General features: G+C 34.4%; 1 protein-coding gene across 5 annotated transcripts in view; it reads left to right on the top strand.

Annotated features, from left to right (window-relative positions):
* The window catches only part of Cka (Connector of kinase to AP-1), a 570985-nt gene that overhangs the window by 396376 nt on the left and 153693 nt on the right, over positions 1-20916 (top strand). For all 5 annotated transcript variants that reach the window (XM_090399493.1, XM_090399496.1, XM_090399494.1 and 2 more), the window contains one exon: positions 15023-15144. In XM_090399493.1, the coding sequence (XP_090255619.1) occupies positions 15023-15144 (122 nt within the window). The remainder of the gene's footprint in view (positions 1-15022; positions 15145-20916) is intronic.

Here is a 20916-nt window from a genome sequence, read left to right as displayed (position 1 = left end):
CAGTCCATTTCCAATTGCTACTGGATGTTCATTGCTTGCATTCACTTTACCATTGAAGTCACCCATCAAGATCGTAAATAATGTATCATTGCTACCAAGTATTTGGTCTATTGTTTCATAAAAGGCAACTATTTCTTCATCTGTATGGTCTGAGGTTGGTGGATAAAAGTTCTACCATTCTTAATTCATAACTTCTATTTATTTTAATGTAGAGTTCTACAATCCTGTTTGAGACATATTTGATCTCTTATGGGGCGATTAATTAAGAAGTCAATTCCTCCTTGAGATCTTGGGTTGTCATCATAACTATAAAGGAGATGCCCATTCCATTTTACCAAATCTTCAAGTTTCACTTAATCCAATGGTGTCCCATTTTATCTTTTTTGCTTTCAGTAGTAAATCTAGTTTTGTTTGTCCTAATAATGACTTACATCTACAGTGTAGGCACACTGTAGGTCATAACTAAACAGCTGTTTACACAACAGAAAATAGGAACTTTTGATTTTTTTTTTCCTTTTGCAAAATACCATTATATGGATCATCACATTTCAGTTTTTATGAACAACAAATTATGTTAAATTGCATTGTTTGCTTTCCACTTGTGTTTTAATATCAAAAATTTATATCCAATGATATTTCAGCAGGATCACCTTTGCCTTTGCTTAAAATTGCAACAGGTGATTTTTTTGTTTTTCTGTTGAGTGCACATTCCTATAATATCCAATGCTTAACTACTGTAGATATGGTGAAAATATATGAAAGATATTCTATATAGACTGATTAAAAATGTATGCTCATTTTTGAAGACTTCCAATTGCATACACCTTCCTCTCCACTCCTGTAAACCTAAATTATAAATAACTAGTCAAACTAAATTTCTACTGGTTTGAAAATTTTCATGGACAGCATTCAAAATCTCCATTTTATCTCATACTTATTTTGCCATTTTTGACAAAAGAAGGAATTACTGTTGTATCTGTCAAATCAGGTACTTCTAATTCTGAACTGTTTCTCTGCAATCTACAATCAGTTGTTCAGCTGTTTGCTGAAATTATTCTATGTTTTAGAAATATTATGCTATATTTTCACTCTATAAAACTATTTAAATGCATGTCATGAAAAAAGAAAGTTAAGTAGTTTAGTTTTAATTTTTTCTTAAAAAATGTTCAAATATTACTACTGCTGGTTGTCATTTCTGAAATAACCTGTGTCATAGAAATACTAGATAATAATCCTCTCAGCTGGAAGAAAAGGCTATAAGCTTAGATTACTCTTACTGCTATAGGTAACTGAACGCAACTATGAATGTGACTAATCTGGTTAATTGTTCTACTCGGCATGAAGGATTATCATGCCTTGTAATGGATATGATGGCTGCTTTCACTTCTTATCCACATTTTTTCAACAGATAGTATGCATCATATCCAGGTTTTGTTGGATACATCCCGGCCAGTAGGGAGGTTAAACAGCTGAGAATACTGATACCATAGGAATCTTTTTTTCAGACAGGTGTATCTACCTTGCACCGAGCTGTCACATACAACACAACTTTGTTTGCTGTGATTTTTCAGTTATCCAAAGTATACTTTTTATGTTTAAAATAGCTATTCTGCCTGCTCCTTTTAGTCTGCGGTCACTGACCATAGCATATTTATCTTTCTCATATTCCCAGATACTTCAGAAAAGATTCTTCTTCTTTTCAGCCATTTTCTGTCCACTGCTGGACGAAGGCCTCCTCCTCCAGTTCCTTCCACCTTTCTCTGTTCTTGGCAATGGTTGACAGTTTTTCCCAACAAATTAACAATTAACCTTCTTTTATGACGTCCTCTGCCTCGTTTCCCTTCTTTTGGTGGTCCATCGCTCATTTTCTCTTCTGTATAGATATCCAGCCCATTTCTATTTTAGTTGCTTGTGGTGAAGAGTGATGTCATTTATATGAGTCTGGCTTCTTATCCAGGTGTTTCGCTTCTTATCTTTTAAGGTAACGCCTAGCATTAACCTCTCCATTTTTCTTTGAATTGTTGCTAGTTTATTTGCCAGTGCTTTTATTAGAGATCAAGTTTCACAACCATATATGATGGCTGGAAGTATACACTGGTTAAATGTCTTCCTTTTTAAACAGAGTGGGATATCATTGTTTTGAAAAATTCTTTTCAATTTTCTGAATGCACTCCAGGCAAGTTGAACTCTTCTATTTATTTCCTTTTGCAGTCTACAGTTGAAAAGGTGTCCGACAAAGAGACTCTCTATCACCCAAAATCTTTACAGCAGTCCTTCAAGAAATATTTAATAATATAAACTGGACAAACTTTGGTATAAAAATTAATAACAGAAACTTAACACACCTAAGATATGCAGATGATATAATTTTTGCAAACACTCCAGAAGACCTTAATATAATGATAAAATCTGATATCATGAAAGTAGAAAAGTCAGTCTAAAAAAAGCAGAGAAAACACTAAAATCATGTTTAATCATTTTGTAACACCAAAAACATAATAATAGAAAACAATTTCTTTGAAAGAGTCTCTTCATATACATACTTAGGTCATCAGAAAAGATCTCCATCTTGTCATATGGTTTGCTGGTACAATTATAGCTTCAAAAATGGCTTATGAAGAGACGTCAGTGCTGGGGTAATACAATTAAATTTCTAGTTGCAGTAAACATCCAAGAAAAATTATGTAATGATCTACTTCCATCTACAAGGAGGAATCCATTGCTTATCCACTACATATAAATTCTTCTCGAACATTCTATTCAACATTTTTGTCCTATGTAGAGAGTGCCATTAGTTATTGTCAGTATGTATTCCATCAAGAAAGATCTACAAATGATCAGATTTTCAATACAGGCATACCCCAATCGTACTACACATTAGGTTCCAGGTCACCACTGAACAGTGAATTTCATTGATTAATGAATCACTCCTTTCTCCCTCCACCCCATTTTTAGATACATGTAATGGTTTAATAATGTTTTAAGTAGAATATTTGTGCATAAATAATGTAAATAAAACATTTATTTGCATCAGATATGCAAATGAAAAAGTTATTTTAAGTAGTCATCATACAAAATTATGGAAACAACTACCATGTTAGAGTAAAACTTCAGTTTAATATGAACCAAAATAATCACTCAACATTTTGACCTTCACATTAAGGTCATCATCTGGAGTTTACACATATAGAGGGTCTTCAAGTTACGTCAGAGATCTGTTCCCACAGACCAACGTAAGGTGATTTTCGATGCAAGTTGGAATTACCATAGCCTAAGTTACTTACCTAACCTAAAATACCCTAAAGTCATACATATATATCAAAAAACAGAACTAGGCCATAGGATAATGAAAGGGAGAACATAATTACTGTATAGTACAGAAAAATGACAAAAATGAAACTGTAATAAAAAAAAAAACTAACGTAAAAATGAGAACAATCCCCAAAATGACAAATGAAACTGTACATTCTGTACAGTGATTTAAAAAAAAAAAATGAAAACAATTCTTTACCTTTTATCCTGTGGTTAAAGAGACAGTTGAGGTACCAGCACCTGCTGCAGGCCTCTCTACCTTAAATTCAATGTGCAGCCGGCATTTCTCCCTTTTTTTTTCTTTTTTTTTTTTTTGCCCTTTTAATAATGTCTAATTTCACTTCTAATGTAATGAATTTCCTTTTCTTCGACACACTGCCATCGGAAGAGTCTGCCTTACGTTTGTGAGCCATATTGAAGGGTAAAAAGTCACAAAAAAACACAAACACAAAAGTGAGAGAGCAGATATAAACAAAGCATGCAGTACCCAAAGAGTGTATGCTGGGACCCAAGTGACGCCACTTCTCCGAAACGACACATGTCAAGGACCCTCTGTATATACAAAGAAACAAGCTGCACTACAATCTACATGGTATGCTAAAGTTACATTGATCTGGTCAACTGTTAAAACTATTGGCCTGACCTCTGGTGAAAAAAAATATGTGAAGGTCAAAATGTCAAATGATGATTTAAGTTTATATTAAACTGAAGTTTTACTGTAACACGGTAGTTGTTTCCATAATTTTTATGATGAATTCTGATCAGAGTGCATGAAGGAAAGGATAATTTTAAGTAGTTTGGCCTAAGGAAACATGCCAACTGGTTTGGTCATCAGTTTATATCATTAAAAGTTTTTCTGTACACCACTAAGATTGTAACATTTTCAGATAACTATAGTATTAACTACTGTAGAACCTTTGACTTCACTTAAAACTTTATCTTTGTTTTTAACAACTGTAACAACAACAGTGCAAGCAATGTTTAGCCTGCAGTCTCTCTCAGTGTTTGATACACCATCATCACTAAATTTACTCATTTTAATCTTATCATGTAACATGGTAGGTTTACACTTCTTACTAACCTAACTGTTATTACTGATAACAAAGTAATAGTTATAAATTGTATATAATTCATAGCAAAACACAGATTTAGCAAGTGCCGATGTTGTAAATAAACTGTAAATTATTTGTAAAATAATTCAGTGTTCATATACTTGAAAAATGTAATTTATTTGAAACACCTCGTCTCTTCATAGACTTTACATCTGCCTATTTGTGTTTGATGGACAGATTTAATTGTTTTATTGCAATGGAGGAATTACAGATCCCACAGAAACATATTGTCTTGGACTGAGAAACACTTGTCAGATTAAAAGAAACTTTGCTTCCTTGTTTAATATACTGTTTAAAAAGGTTTTCAGAGATGCAGGTAATTAATACAAGGGGAATTGTTTTTTACAAGTCCATACAAATTCTGGCTTATGTGTGTATGATATTGATATTATAAGAAGGAAACAAAAAAGCAATTAAAGAAATCTTTATCGGTTCGGAAAAGATAGCAGCTTAGCTGAGAAAAACAAAATATATCCCACACTAGTCACCCGATATATCCCATATCAGGTGACTAGTGTGTCTAAGAAAGTGAGGCTGTTGTTTTTCTCTTTTTCCAGGGTGAACTTGATTCTGGGGGTGTTGGTTGTTTAAATGTGTGAGGAAGGAGAGAAGTGTATCAGAGTCATGTGGCCAAATAGCGAACACATCATCAACGTAGCGAAGCCATATGGTTGGTTTTTGTGGGGCACAGTTTAAGGCTTTCTCTTCAGAAGTCTCCATAAAGAAGTTGGCAAAGGGTGGGGAGAGTAGTGAACCCATGGCTGACCCCTCTATTTGTTTGTAGAATTTTCCTTGCCAAACGAAATAGCCTGAGTTCATTGTGAACTGAAATAGGACTGAGATATCGGGAGGAAATTTAGCTTGGATTATCTCTAAGGTTTCTTTGGGTGGGACATTTGTGAATAAGGAGTAGACATCAAAACTGACCATTGTCAGTATGTTGGAGTAAGGTTTTCTATGCTGGCTTTGAAGTGGGCTGAGTTTATGTGTGAGCACTTTGGCCAAATGTTTAGCTAATTTGTATGTGGGGGAATCAATGCCATCCACTATGTGATGTAATGGCACATTTTCTTTATGTATTTTTGGGAGTCCATATATAGGGGGTGGGGGTATGGAGTTAAACGGTTTTAAGTTTAATTTAAAAAGTTAATTTAGTGACTTCTACAGGCCAAGAAGTGACCTTCTTAAGGAGCCTGTGGAGTTTTCTAATTTGTGAGTTGGTGGGATTGTATTCAATAGGGAGGTAAGTAGCGCGATCAAATAATAGAGCATTAAGCTTACCTGTGTAATTCGTTTGGTTAAGTACTACTGTGGCGTTAACTTTATCCACTTTGGTGATTACTACTTATTTGTTTTTCTTCAATTCCTGCAGAGATTTATATTCCTTATTGGATATGTTGGTTTTTAGTGGTTTTGCTTTGGTGAGAATATAAGCCACATCCTGTCTAATATTGTTGGCGACAATATTTTCTGGGAGCAATGGAGAAGTTGTGGCCACGTGAGAGAGCGTCGAGTGCTTCAGGCTTCAAATTAACTGAAGAAAGGTTGACCAAAGTGTCTTTAGGAAGTTTTGGTTCAGAGGTCGAGTTCTTTTTTAAATTCTCAAATTTCTTGATATGTCGACCTGATATTTTTTAAAATTCTTTATCCACAGCAGTGCACGAGATGTCGTATAAAATTCACCAAAGCTCGTGGTTTAACATGCTGGAAAGCTCTTCTTCGAGCACCCGAATAGCTAAGTTTGTGTCGGCTTGGAGAAAGCGAGTTGCGGCAAATTGTTCCCGTAGCAAAGCTTGGCTGGTGCGGTTATAAATTCAGTGAGCCTTTTGTGAAAAGAATCGGTGCTTGAATTTAACAAAATTTGGGATTACCTTTTTATCCCAACAGTGTTTTAGGAAGGTCAGACGGTTCAGTTGTCTTGATAGCTTCAGCGTCATTTTACCTTAATGGTGGACCTTGCGTGCAATGGAATCTCCGTGGATGATAGTAATTCTCGTAGAAAAGCTTAGACTTGGGTTATACATGCTTATTAAATAACTTAAGGAAATTGTAATGTACAAAGGATATAAATTAAATTAAACTTTAATCTATATTTCCAATATTTTGGCAACGTCATGTTGCCATCTTCACAGGAACTTAAAATAAAGACACTTGCATGCAGGCACTAAACACAGTAAATGAAAAATGATGCAGGAAGCTATTGTTTCTCCTAAAAGTCCTGATGGTGCCCCCTAGCGGTCTATGTAGGTATTCTTGGCCATTGGGCTGAAGGGCTGATGTAAGTCTCCCAAATTTGGGGCAGTCTCATGCAACCAAATTTGTTGAGGTTTGGCATGTTTCTTTGGGCTGAGGCTGATTCCATGAATAGTCCTTCAAATTTGAATTTACTACGGTGTATTACCATGGCTTTCTTCCACCGTATTCTGTTGCGTGAATCCAGAGCATGGTCTGCAAGACCCGAGCGGCTGTACTGGTGAAACTGAATGTAGTCCTTGTGTTCTGATATTCGCTGTCCTGCCTGTTTGGCCAAAGTAGGACAGCTTACAGCTGCAAGGGACCTGGTCCTTAATTTAATTTATATCCTTTGTACATTGTAATTTCCTTAAGTTATTTAATAAGCATGTATAACCAACGTCTAAGCCTTTCTACGAGAAAAAAATATATCCCAGTAAGTAGAAAAATTTGTAATGATGATTCTTATCAAAATGAAATTGGTTCTTTTAAATTTGAAATTGTACATATCTCTGCATTCATGTGGTCATAGGTTAAATGAAAATGATATCAGTAAAAATGCTGTTTTGCAAATAGTAGATGTTTTTACAGACTTAGGAAATAATCACATTTGTGAGTTCTCGTATATATTTTTAGAACACTGCAGGAATTATACTTGCTGTTAAATGAGACAGACATTAAGTACATTGCCTGGACATCACTTAACTGTCATTGATAATAACAGTTAAGAAGGTGTTCAATGCCAGACAGAAAGAAAAAGGAAAATTAGAAAACCAAAATTGAGGTGGAGTGGTCCAATATATTAAGGCTCTTGGAGTAAAAAAAAAAAAAAAAAAAAAAAAAAAAAAAAAAAAAAAAAAAAAAATTGGGATGGACTTAGCAGTGAATAAGGAAAGCTGGCTGAAAATATTGAAGAAGGCTAGAGCCCACACAGGACTGCCAAGCCAATGATGAGAATGAGTAAATATCCATTAATTGACATTGATTAGTAAATAATTTTTTTTAATGATCATGAATGCATCACTTTCAGATTACATTGATTTTCTTTAGTTGATAGGAAAATGTTCAGAAGATCTATAGGATCTGAATGGGCACTTTCCTTAAATGTGACACTGGAAAGCCATCAGCACCAGAAGCTGACTTACTAGGAGGTAAAGCTGATACAATTTCTTCATGCAGTACGGGAGAATAAAAGTGATTGAAAGACAGACTCAAGCACACAAGGCTGGTCTTGATCAGGTAAATGCAGTTGTGGAGTGGAGGAGTCAGTACTCTAAAATTTCACAAAATCTTTATACTGTTCTTCAAAGGGAGGTGGAGATGCTCCATCTAGTATAGTCTTTGCATACATCCTGCAATTCTTCTTATGTAAGGTATACATTTCTGCATAAGCTCTCTTTCTCAATTGCCTACATGAAGGCAGACTTCGAGGCTGGGGATGTCTTGGCAGATGCTGCTGGTGATATCATGCCCATTAAGATGAACATGAATAATGTATTTAAGAATTGTATGATTATATTCTGCTAAAGCTGATGCTAACTTGGAAGTCAGAGCCTCTGTTGCTAAACCTGGTTGAAAGTCAACTTTATGTTGTAGGATTGAAAGGCAGGGTGGGAGGTACAGAGATATTACCCATCCAGCCATTCCTAGAAAGTTCTGTAAGCTCATTAACAAGCTGTTTGTAACCTGCTAGTCTTTGATGACTTTTAATAGCATGAAAAGTACTATGAGGCAGCACATCATCCAATGCTTATTTAAGTTCTAACAGCTGCCACCATCAAATGAACTTCATGGGTAGCAAGAATATGCTCCTCCTCTGAACTCCAGCATGCTTTAATGCGCTCAGTACAGATAGCAGCATTCACCTCAACAAGATGTTTAGAAGAACGATGTACTCCAAGTCCAACAGCAGAAGTAAAGGCATGATTACATTCAGGGCAGATAAAATGATGAAAGTCCAAAATTGCCAATCTCTTGGAACAATGACGACTTGTACAGGTAGAAAATAGTTTATTGTAATTCTTACAGGCATGTCTATGGCGTTTAGAAACATTGAAGTGACAGGAGACAGGCACATCATCAAACAAGTCCTGAACGTTAGAATCATTCTTCAGTTTTCCTAGATCTAACCAATCAGACCTGCTATTTTCTTGATTATTGCAAGTGAGGAAACTAATCCATCCCGGGGTGCTAGCTCAAGGTGGGAGGAATAGCATAATGAGCCATTTAGTCACGAGAAGGTGTCCAGGGTATGCCATGAGGAGGCCACTCATTTCCATACTTGTCTGGTGCCTCGGACCAAAAAGTGTGCAACCAAGCCTACCAGGCTTTGGAACACCCAAATCCAACAAATCATTTCTTTGTTGGATTTGCATTTCACTTTCTTAAGGTTTTATAATTGCTTCAGTTCAAGATCTTAGCTACTTCCACTGTCTTTTCCCTGCCATCATGGCATTCCACATTTGCTAACTTTTCCCACCCAATTTTAGCAATGACTGTATCATTTTAAATGAGTTCTGCTGACAAATTCTGTAATGTTAATAATATCAAGTTCTTTTTTATAATATTTTCATTTTTAGTATGATCGTGCCATTTGATACCTATTCACTCCCCTACTTTCTCTCAGAACTCTTATCTGTATCTTCTAGATGTAGAGCTACAGTTTTATTATTACATGGGCATAATAAAAAAACAGGATGAGTCACTCATCCTGTGACTCATACTCAGTCATGGCACTGTAGTTAGTGTTGGCTTCCAGTCTCTGAAAATGAGTCCTTGGCATTGATGGAGGCCTACTCTAATTACAGTTGCCTGACTGATGAGTCTCAATAGATAATAGTATGGTGGGTGATTTGGTACCTGCACCTTACACCTGAATGGTGTGGTGTAGAAAGCAGTGGTCTCATTGCCAGAGAAACCACATTGTAAACAGTACAAAAGCAACTCTGGCTAGACTGGATTTTGACTTAGAGGCATTGAGTCATAATCCTACATTAAGAACCTCAAACATTTCATTCATTTACCACAGAATGTCTTTAATATTGTCAGCCACACTCGTCATTCTTCTTATTTATAAGAATACAGACCTGTTGATTACAATTGTTCATTTGAACTCTAGTAGTGTAATGCTGTCGATTCAGCTGCAACTGATACACAAGCTAGCAAGCACAAGCAACACGATTCAATTTTATGATTCATGTTTTGAATTATAAGTCTTTCTTCCTGATGGCATCCATGTTACTTTGGATGAACTATATTTGGAGTTGTTAAATAAAATTCTGTATTTTTTCTACATGTATAAGCCTTATAAGTATATAAATTTATTTCTATATGTCAACATCATGGCCATAATCTGATGTGATATCTTTACTTGTGCAGTGTGAATCCCTAACCTTCAGGTGCTTGTCTAGATCTTTCTCATTGCATGTACCTCCTCCTGTATTCTTATGAATCCCATCTTTGTCTACCAAATTTCATAACCTTACACTTTGCAACACATCAAGCTGGTAGTTCCATTCACTTGCCCACTCATACAATCTGTTCATGTAAGCTGTGAGATCTACTTGAATCTTCTTCATTCTCCCCAGTTTTGCATCAATTGCAAGCAGTTGCATACTTCCACTTAAACCTATCTAATTATCATTAATAAACAAATTGATTTAAAAATGAAGATGTAAGTGGAAGACATTATAATAATAATTATGGAAGTCACTTATGTAAATATATTATTTATTTCTGTTGAATTTTGGGCTATGTTTCATAGCCATTTTCTATATACTACAGTAAGAAGAGATAAACATAAAAACAACATCGACTGAATTGAAAGTGTGTGATATAAGCATTATCATCTGCAGGAAGATAACACCATCTACATTAATTGATATCAATGAATAATTAATTACACTTTTTATGAAACACGTTAATGGTGAGTATTAGGATAACTTCACAAAATTGAAAAAATTTAATTCAATAATTTTTTGTTAAGGTTAGGATTGTGAATGTGTGCTTCAGCTTTCTTTATATAATCTTTTCAGAAGAATAACTTTTGTGTAGAACTTTAGTATTATTGGCTGAATTCTATGTTTTGTAGACAAGGCATGTATTGCTAAATCAGATTTATTGGGCTCTTTAAGTGAAATATATTTTTGATTTTCTTCAAGATGAATATGTATGGAATGGCTAGTTTGTCCATAATAACATAGGGTGCAAGAACATTCTGTAAACTCCCAGATAAGAGAGGAAGATATTTGTTTTTTGGAGAGACAATAAAGATATTAAGTTTACGATATGGAAAGAGACTTGTAGGTCTTTCTGGTGAAGATATCTTGCTATTTTTTCTTATAGTCCTTTAACATATGGAAGACAAATTCTAGAAACTTCTTCTCAAGGAACATTAAGATAAAGACAATAATAATTGATTATTTTATGGATAATTTTTGCCTTGGAAATGAAGATAGCTCTGATGATATACAGTTCATTGTTTAGAAGAGAATCAGTAGAACAAATATAAGTTCTGGCAGCTAAATATTTTATGATGAACCATATTTTATGATGAATTCTTTCTCTTAGGTCTTGAGTTTTAGATAAATTCATATTTCTGATAGGGTTGATGATGTAAGTTATCATTAATGTATTTGCCAGTATGAGTTGGTTTTCTGTATATTGAGAACTGTAGTCTGCAATTAGGTTGATGCAGAATGCATCCAGTTCTTATCTTCTCCTTTTAGTGTAAATTTGATTCTTGCATTTACTGAATTAATTTTCTCAGGAAATTCATGGAGATCAGACAAAGACGAGCTCCATACAGCAAAAATGTCCTCAACATATCTGTACCATATTGATGGATTAGGTGAAAAACATTGAGAATATTTTGTTCAAAATGTTCTGTGAAGTATTGTAGTGAACAAATTAATAAAAAACTAACCGAATTTAGTTTTTTGTTTCAATTCATAATTTTGGTTTTGGTTTCAGTTCACTATTTTGGTTGAGTGCTGCGTGTTTTAACTGTCTCTACGATGTTTATTAATAGGGTAAAGACATTGACATTCATAGTGTTTTATTCATTTTTTGTAGCTGTAAAATGGGTACATCTCCAAGAAAGCATTCAAAAATATGTACTCTTTCTCAAGCACACATCCATTTCGACATTACACTCAGTGGCTCATTTGACTAAAAGACAAAAGAGCCAATGAGTGTAGTCTCGTTTTGGGTACTGTTAATGCAATTTAAAGAGGTTTAGGGAGACAGGTACCTTTTTGTCCTGACAGAAAAAGTGGGCAAAAAAGGAAAACTACACTGACTCAAGGTTGTTTACTAGTTAAGATAAACGAAATGAATTCAAGATGGTCTGCTGTAGACTTAAATAGAGATTTGTAGTGAGTATGATTAATGTTTCTGATATACAGTCCGTTGAAGGTTGTTGGAAGCAGGGAGGAACCCCTGCAGACGGGGAAAAAATACAACTGTTGATAAAGACCATGCAGAAAAAGATGCTTAGGTGGGCAAAAGTGTACAATGATTGGACTGTTAAGAAGTAGAAGAAAGTCATATTTTCAGATGATAATCATTTCTTTGTCCAAGGGGAGCGAGTATCCTATGTTCACAAATCAGCAGCTGAGAAGACTTCTCCTTCCCACTTTTAACAAGCTCCTAAACATCCAACTAAAAAGATATTCTGGGGTTGTTTTACACATGGCGGTCCAGGATCACTTGTGCTGTTGATGATATAATGAAAAGTGACCAATACATAAAAGTATTGGAGAAAAGAGTAGATCCAGAAAGACAAAGAACTCATCTTCCAACAGGATCTTGCTCCATGCCACACTTCAAAAAAAGTGAAAGAATTTTTCAAAAATCACAACATCCAATTGGCCAGAGTAGTTCTATAGAAAAACCCTATAGAAAATTTGTGGGCCATAGTGAAAAAGAGACTAAAAATGAAATTGTGATACGAAGGCTAACTTAATACAATCTGTTATAAAAGTATGGTTTCAAGATTCAGAAATAAGAAAAATGTATTCTACACTGGTAGAATCCATGCCTGAGCAAATTAATGAACTCATTAGGAACAGAGGAGCACATATAAATTATTAGGTAAAGTTGGAGTTTAATTTTTGTACTTATTTTCTTGCAACATTAAAATTTTTCTTTAAAATATGTGTTTGGATCAATTTGTTCGCTACTGTAATTAGCTAAAGTAGGGAAAATGGAAGACCCAATATTTGTTCCTTCTATCTGCTACAGTTTGTTTTGACAACTGAAGTATCCCAAATTAATGACAAAATCAAATAATTTTGCAATATCAGGAGGAAAATCACTATGTAGCAATGCAGTTGTATCTATCAGGGATGTTTATGAAGAGTGAAATTACATGAAAACTTATTAGAAGATCTTTTGATTGTAAGGAAAAAACCTGAAATTTTTTTCTTCAAAATCTTTTAATCTGAATTTTTAATGAAAGATGTAGAGTTTCCTGTAAAAGCAGAGAGAAGATATTAGATAGATATCTTGAGAGTTCATAAGTCAAACAGCCTATTCATTTTCACTATAAATTTTAATGGAACATTTTCTTTATGTAACTTGGGAAGACCATGAAGTCTGAGAGGTAAAGCATGATAAAGTTTTAGCTTTGTAGTGGCTTCTTTGTCCCAAGAATGAACTTCATCTAGGAGACTGTTGAGTTCACTAAAATGTTCCAGGTTTGCCAAGGCTGCCATAAACTCCTTGGAACATTTCTTTAACCTTTAATTAGTCGAATGGGGTTTATTTGACCTCAACCGTCATTCAAATTTGATTTCTAACAAAAGCAGTGATGGATTTTTGTTGTGATTTCGAGTACTTAGTTTCTTGCTGCCCCCTGCACCGAATCAGTTGTGTGCCGGCCATTTGGAACAATCAGTTGTGAAGTAAGTAGTGATTTCTGACGTTCTGACTCCATGCGACTACTTACATGAGTATTTTTTTTTGTTCTAGTTGCAATGATTACATTTGTTGACACTACTGTGTATTATGTCCAAGATCGAAGGATTGTAAAATAAGGTCAACGTGTGAAAAATGTCAGAGCTTTTGAAGCAATGAGCATTCCTCAGTACGATACAATAATTGTATGGAAAATTAAGACTGAATAAAAATGTTAATAATTAATATAAAAATAAAGCAATATTAATTATTTGTTTACTTCATTTTACTCACCATAATCAACATTTCATGAGAAATATTGAGAAATTAAAGAAATATCGTAACCCTAATTTTGGGGTGAAATAGACCCGATTAATTATGTAACAAAAAAAAAGAGGTGCAACTGATTAAGGGTTAAAAATGCATAGTGACATTCACATGGATTTCCTCAACAAGTAGGTGTTATTATATGGTGATATGTTGCTAACATATATGAATACCTTGACTATGTCCTATGTATCAGTTATCAATCAACCACTTTAATCTATTAATGTCATCTTGTTATAATCACTGTTTTCTCTACTTGCCACATATCAAAAGAACTCGAGCACTTTTATTGGCCCAATTTCTTAATTTCTGCTCATGTTTCACTTTTCCCCTACTAACTGAATCACTTCCTGGTCTGCTCTTTATAATCTTTGTGCATCTGCCTGTGACCTTATTCATCTATGTTGCCTCCAAAGTGCCTTCTTCCTTGCATTCCATGCTTAATCCCTTCATTCATCCATTTGACACCTGCAGTACTCAGCCTTTTGACCTTTGTTTTAGTCTGGTAACACTAATGGTATTGACATTGTATTTCTTTAATTCCTCTATATCTAACCTCTTTTCCATCACTACTCTTACATTGATGCTTGTCTTCACTTCTGATGAATTAGAATTTGTTCCAGTAGGTAAACATCTCAGCATTTTATCTAGATTTCTGATAAATAGTTCAGACCTTTTTAAACCAGGCACCTGCTCCAGTTAGCATAACATTTGATCTTCACCATTTGTGTGGGGTTAAGTCAATACATAATACAATCTTATCAGAAAATTGCCAGTCTATCATGCCTGTTAGGGACACAATGGGTGAGACTGGTATTAGGTCCAAAGTTCCACTGCCCAAATCATCATTTGTTCTTAAAGGTTGTGAGGTTTCTCTTTCAGATTGTTTTCTTTTGGTTTTATTGATGTCTTATTATGTGAAGTGCCATAAAGGGATATGAATGCTGTTTGTTTTGTACATTGCAGCTGCATTACCGTGGGAAAAGTCCATGAGTATCCAATATATTGCAACATAAAAATCTCATAGCAAAAAATATTCCATTACATTGTCAGATATTTAAAAAAAAACTTTTTTCTTGCATTAGATGTTTTTAGCAGTTTTTTCAATATACATTTATAACATGTTTATCTTTTTTTTAAAGTGGACCTGTATTATGTTTAGCATTAAGTGCTACTGGGGAGCAGTGCTTCAGTGGAGGAATGGATACTACAATTCGGTGCTGGAATGTTCCAAGCTCCAATGGTGACCCGTATGATTCGTTTGGTAAGGTATTGTTAGCTAACTATTCAGTACTCAATAGAATATAGACTAGCATGTTTTAGGTTGTTGCAAGCAGCCAACTGTTGTGTTAAATCTGAATTTTTTGATGGAGAACTGAAAAATATATAAATTTGTGACAAAAGAGTTAGAATTACTGGGATGCAGAAAATTTTGAATTAGGGACTATTGAAATTGGCATTCTAGGTCCATTTTAAGCCTAATTGTATGAGTAAAACAAATCTGTTTTACTCATACAGCTGATTGTTTTAGATCTGATTTTTTTATGGAGAACTGAAAAAATATATATAAATATGGGACAAAAGAATTACTAGGATGCAGAAAATTTTGATTTAGTGACTACTGAAATTGCCATTCTGGGTCCATTTTAAGCCTAATTGTATGAGTAAAACAAATCTGTTATCATATAAAGAATTTGATTTCATGTTTGCTTCTTACTATAGATCAGTACTGAGTTTAGGCTACTTTTATCCTACTAATAGATAGTAATTGCAATACTGATCTTGTCTGTATTCAGAGGAATGCAGGTTCCACAGTCAGGTGCAAAAATCTTCTTGGTTGAGCAAACCTTTCATTAATGACCATTAACAACTTGTAATTGAAACAGACTTGCAAAATTGCTTTTCTGCTGCTTAAGAGTAATCACTCTGATAACGATACTGTTAAAAGAATATAGGTAACCAGTGGTTGGCTGAAAATCTCCAGGTCGTGGAAGAACTTAGTAGTAGATGAATTTTCTTTAGTACAGTACTTATGCTCTCTGAACAAATCTTTTTTCTTTGATTCATCAGTGAACACAGCTTATGTTCATAATGGTGAAATTGTGGCCATTTTACTACTACATTTCTTTTTCAGAAAGCTTGCTTAATAGTGGATAGCAGGCATTTTTAAGATAAGTTACAGTTAAACATAAAAAAATTAAATGAGAAAGAGGGAGTTACACAACTTTTATTCTTACTCTGACACATGCACTTGGAAGTGTATTTTTGGCAGAGTAAGTTTTAGACAACTGCTCCAGAACAGAAACTTTGAGGTAGGTACTATATTACATCAAATTGTATATAGGGGAGTGAAGTTTAACCCTGTCATGTAAAATTCTGTATAATTATTTCCTAGCACTGGGAGAATAAAATCACTGCTGCAGTTTAAATTTGGTCTGCAGGGAATTTCACTTATTCCATTTGACTGGGCTGCTAAACCTTATTTCTTAAGCTGATTTTCAGATATGAGTGCATCCTAGAAGATTCCACATGAATTGCAACCATATACCAGTAACTCTTGTCCCACGTGCTTTTGTTTTCTGCATTTTTGAATATATATGCTTCTTTTCTATACATAAGGACTATCACTGTTTCTTATCCAAGGTCTTCTGACTATGAAAGGCACATTGGTAGGGAATCTTTATTTGCTGAGTCAACTTCTGTGGAGATTGAGCCTGAAAAAACTCTCATAATAAAGGTCATGGCTCTGTTCGAAGAACATACATCAGGCCACATGAGGAGCTCGAAAGTGGAAAAGGAGATTAAAAATGTTTACAATCAAAAGTAGAAAAACTGCAAGTTAGGTTTCCATTGAGAGATTCTTGAAAAGCAGCCTTCAACTTCAGCAACCATCTACAGAGGATGTGATTAAAATATGTTTACAATGTATTTATTTTGAAAATTAAGAAAATAAAACAACCAACTTTAGTGGTTGTTTTATGCATACTGAATATTTTATTTACTACTCTTATGCCTTAATATGTCTGAAAAATAGGTGCATATTTGATTAAATTAATCTTGAAATATCAGAAGTTTGCTCATTTGGGAATGCAATCTCTTTTATCCCACATTAGAAGCCTCCAATTTTAGACATTTTCAATATATGCGACGATTCTTGAGAACACAACTCCCACATATAACAGGAGCTATCTGTATATAGTATAGCTGAGACCCAAACAGAAATGATTGCAAAATAGCTTATCAGTGCTGTGTGTTAGGCAAAAAAGAATAAGAAGAAAGAAGGAATCTAGTAATGTGTTTCTTAAACAACTGAACAAAAAACGTTCTTTTAGGGGGACAGTCTGTTCCAAAGAACAGAGCTGGATTTGAATAAAAGGAAGAGAATCTGGTTCTGTAAGCTTTAAGCTGAACAGTAAATATTGACCAGCAGCTGCTCATGTTATTACTGCCCTAGAAGAAACTGGAGAACTGATGGTGGAAAGTACAGCAAAACACTGACTTGGGGGGGGGGGGGGGGGCACTATCGAAAAGAATACATAATGCAGAAAGAACATCCATAAGCAAGTTATTGAAAATGAATTAATGAGAGAGCAGTCATTAAATAACTGGTCACCCACTTCTGTATAGCATCAAGTATTTTTGGTGAGGTTTTAGGTACAACCAAACAAATGTTTGAGCATTATTCCAAGATTCTTTGAATTATGGGTACGTCTTAAGCAGAAGGGGACAATTTTTTGGAGGCTGCCAAGTGGAAGATGTCTGTTGATGACCTTTACCATTATTTATCAGAGAACCAAAGTAAGAGAAATTGACAGTAGTTTAATTGACCTTCATCATCTTTTTTGGAAAATTGGCTGAACATATACACTTCTTTCCATGCTGTAGGCTTTTGCCAGTCAAGGACAAAAGATGAAAGGGTGATATTGGATACATGTTAATTTGGTCATACAAGTTTTAGCACAATGGCAGTGATACTGTCAGAACTAGATGATTTGCACGTGTTTAACCTGTTAAGGATTCTTCTGATTTCTTTCTGATGAGAGACTGTGGGTAGGCATGCATTGAGCATTCAGAGTAAGAAAGAGGGATGTGATTTACCTTGATCATCATTGCATGAGTTGGAACAGAAGAACAGTGCTGGAAGGTCAACCTTGTTTTGATGCATATTACCATGTGGATCCAAAAGAAGGGTGGAAACATGGTTGTACATAATAGCACCCACTGAGTTTATAAGGGACTAGAAGACTTGACTACTGTTCGAACAAGAAGTGACTTTCCTGCATTTTGCCCTTTTGACATCAGATCTGGATTTGTTTATTTTTTGCCACTGTTGCAACCCACACTGTGTAAGTTGATGTGAAGACAGAGTTTTATTCTCAAGCTATTGTGATAAACAGTAGCTTGTTTGAAATTATGGCCAAAGCGGCTATTATTTTTTTGGAAAGATAAACTTTGCCCCTCTATACGTATGATAGCAGATTCAAAGTGTCAGTTAAGAAAGGCAGTGAAGAAACCATCTGGCAGATAAGAAAAAAAATACCTAAGCATGTTTGCAGATTTGAGAATTCTGTGTTTCAGTTTTTAATTCCTTGAGTATAGGAAATAATTATTTGTTACAGTCTTCCTTGTCAGAGCAGGCAAAAAATGAGATGTCGTTCGTTTGTTTTTTACTACAATCATCAGTTTTAAAACAATAGTGAGTTACTTGAACGTTAAAGGTAAGTGAGGTCTGGTGAATACAGATGTTGATTTTTGATGTGAAGGCCAGTGGATATTCAGAGCAACAGAACTACTTTTTCTGTACAGAAAATTTAAAGCTCCCATTTTCTTTTTGTCTCTAAATGAAATGTATATAATTAGCACCCTTCATAATTTGTGCAATAGTGTGTGAAAAAAAAATTCACCAAAAACTTATTAAAAACAAATTAAAGGCTTTTTAAATGGAATCAAAGATGATGAAGGTAACATGAAAACTGAAGATAGATAGTCTTGATGGCAAAATTTATTACTTTGAAAGATTAAATGAAACAATCAGTGCCAGCACAGTGGTAGAAAACATTCAAGAGGAGTAAATTTCAAGAGTTGAGGTAGAAAAGCCACCAAAACCTGAATTATTAAAAGAACACGTAAGACCACAGTAATAACTTTTAATTAATAAAGGTACAGATATTTCATACTAAAACTAATAGTGCATCTTCAGTGTCACACAAACAGTTATAGGAATGGAATACAAGTAACGAACATTCGGTGGATCACCTATTAAAATACAATTGTTGCCGCGTGCTAGGAAATGATAGAAAATAATAATTATTCTTTAAGATAATTGGTTTTTTTATTGATTACATAAAATAAAAGTCTCCCAGATCTTTGGGAGAGAGACAATCATTTCGATTTAAATTCGGTCGGTGTAAAATAGCTTCGCAACTTTCTTTAAAAAAGCGTTCATATTTGAACCTGCATCTATGGAGGAGAATAGTTTTATCCCACTGGATATTATGAGTAGTGTTAATACTGTGTTGTGCTAGACCAGACTTCCGAGGTTTGTTGTATTCAATATAATATTGATGTTCCTTAATTCTTTTTTCCACAGAATGGCCAGTTTGTCCAAAATAAGAAACATCGCATTCACATGGTATTTGGTAAACACCAGTCAAAGATAGAGATGACAGATGACAATTGAAATGACAGTATCTTTGGCTGGTGTTACCAAATACTATGTGAATGCGATGTTTCTTATTTTGGAGACAAACTGGCCGTTCTGTGGTAAAAAGAATTAAGGAATATCAATATTATATTGAATACAACAAACTTCAGAAGTCTGGTCTAGCACAACGCAGTATTAACACTACTCATAATATCCAGTCGGATAAAGCTATTCTCCTCCATAGATGCAGGTTCAAATATGAACGCCTTTTTTAAGAAAGTTGTGAAGCTATTTTACACCGACCGAATTTAAATCGAAATGATCGTCTCTCTCTCGAAGATCTGGGAGACTTTTATTTTATGTAATCAATAAAAAAACCAATTATCTTAAAGAATAATTATTATTTTCTATCATTTCCTAGCATACGGCAACAATTGTATTTTAATAGGTGATCCACCGAATGTTCGTTACTTGTATTCCATTCCTATAACTGTTTGTGTGACACTGAAGATGTATTAGTTTTAGTATGAAATATCTGTACCTTTATTAATTCAAAGTTATTACTGTGGTCTTACGTGTTCTTTTAATAATTATACTATGCCACAGGTACCCCTAAAAATAAGAATCAAAACTTGAAGTTAAATATCGTATAGATGATATTTAACTTGAAATGCTCAAATGTGGAGGTATAGAAGTTTTGTTTAAAAACTTTTCTATGCATAAAATATAATATGATTTTTTATTTTATTTATTTGTATGGGTTCCTCTGGCTTCCCTTTGGACTGGTTGGGCCCTTCTAGTGAGGGGTTAAGTATGTATTTTATGACTGTAGATCTGTGTGTGATCACAGGCCGGTTTGCTTGTTCTGAGGGATGAAAAAACCCGAGTTTCTGGATTAAAAAACCCTCTACCTCCATATTAGGCTGGCTAACTCACCTTTAGTTGAAAGAGACCAGATAAAGGTTCCTCACGTCACAGATGGGAATTGAACCCAGAACTTTCCGACCAAAGGGAATCTATACCGACTGAGCTATGGAGGCTTATATAATATGAGCCTCCTTTTTAAAAAATATATAAAATTACTAAACTGTTCATGTAAGGTCCAAGTTTCAGAAGACTTTATTAGACATAAAAATCAAATTCTTCCTAAAAAAGAAAATAATGATTATAACATGTCCAGATTAGATCCAAGTTTAAGAAGACACTCTTGCACAATAAATATTATATAATAAATGAAAGATTCATTGATTAAATGAATCTTGTTATACAAATAGAAAAAAAAATTGTCACCAAATTTTGAATTACATTTAACACTTAATAGTAATAAAAATATAAGCAAATTATTTATCTGTAACTAGGGCAATAGAACAAATGCAAATTTTCAACACTGTT

Source organism: Typopeltis vanoorti, chromosome 10 (assembly GCF_054136105.1).
Source record: "Typopeltis vanoorti isolate ZY-2024b chromosome 10, IOZ_Tvanoo_1.0, whole genome shotgun sequence".
NCBI lineage: Eukaryota > Metazoa > Arthropoda > Arachnida > Uropygi > Thelyphonidae > Typopeltis > Typopeltis vanoorti.
The sequence above is the reverse complement of the archived record's forward strand: the minus strand, read 5'-3'. Positions and strand labels throughout refer to the sequence as shown.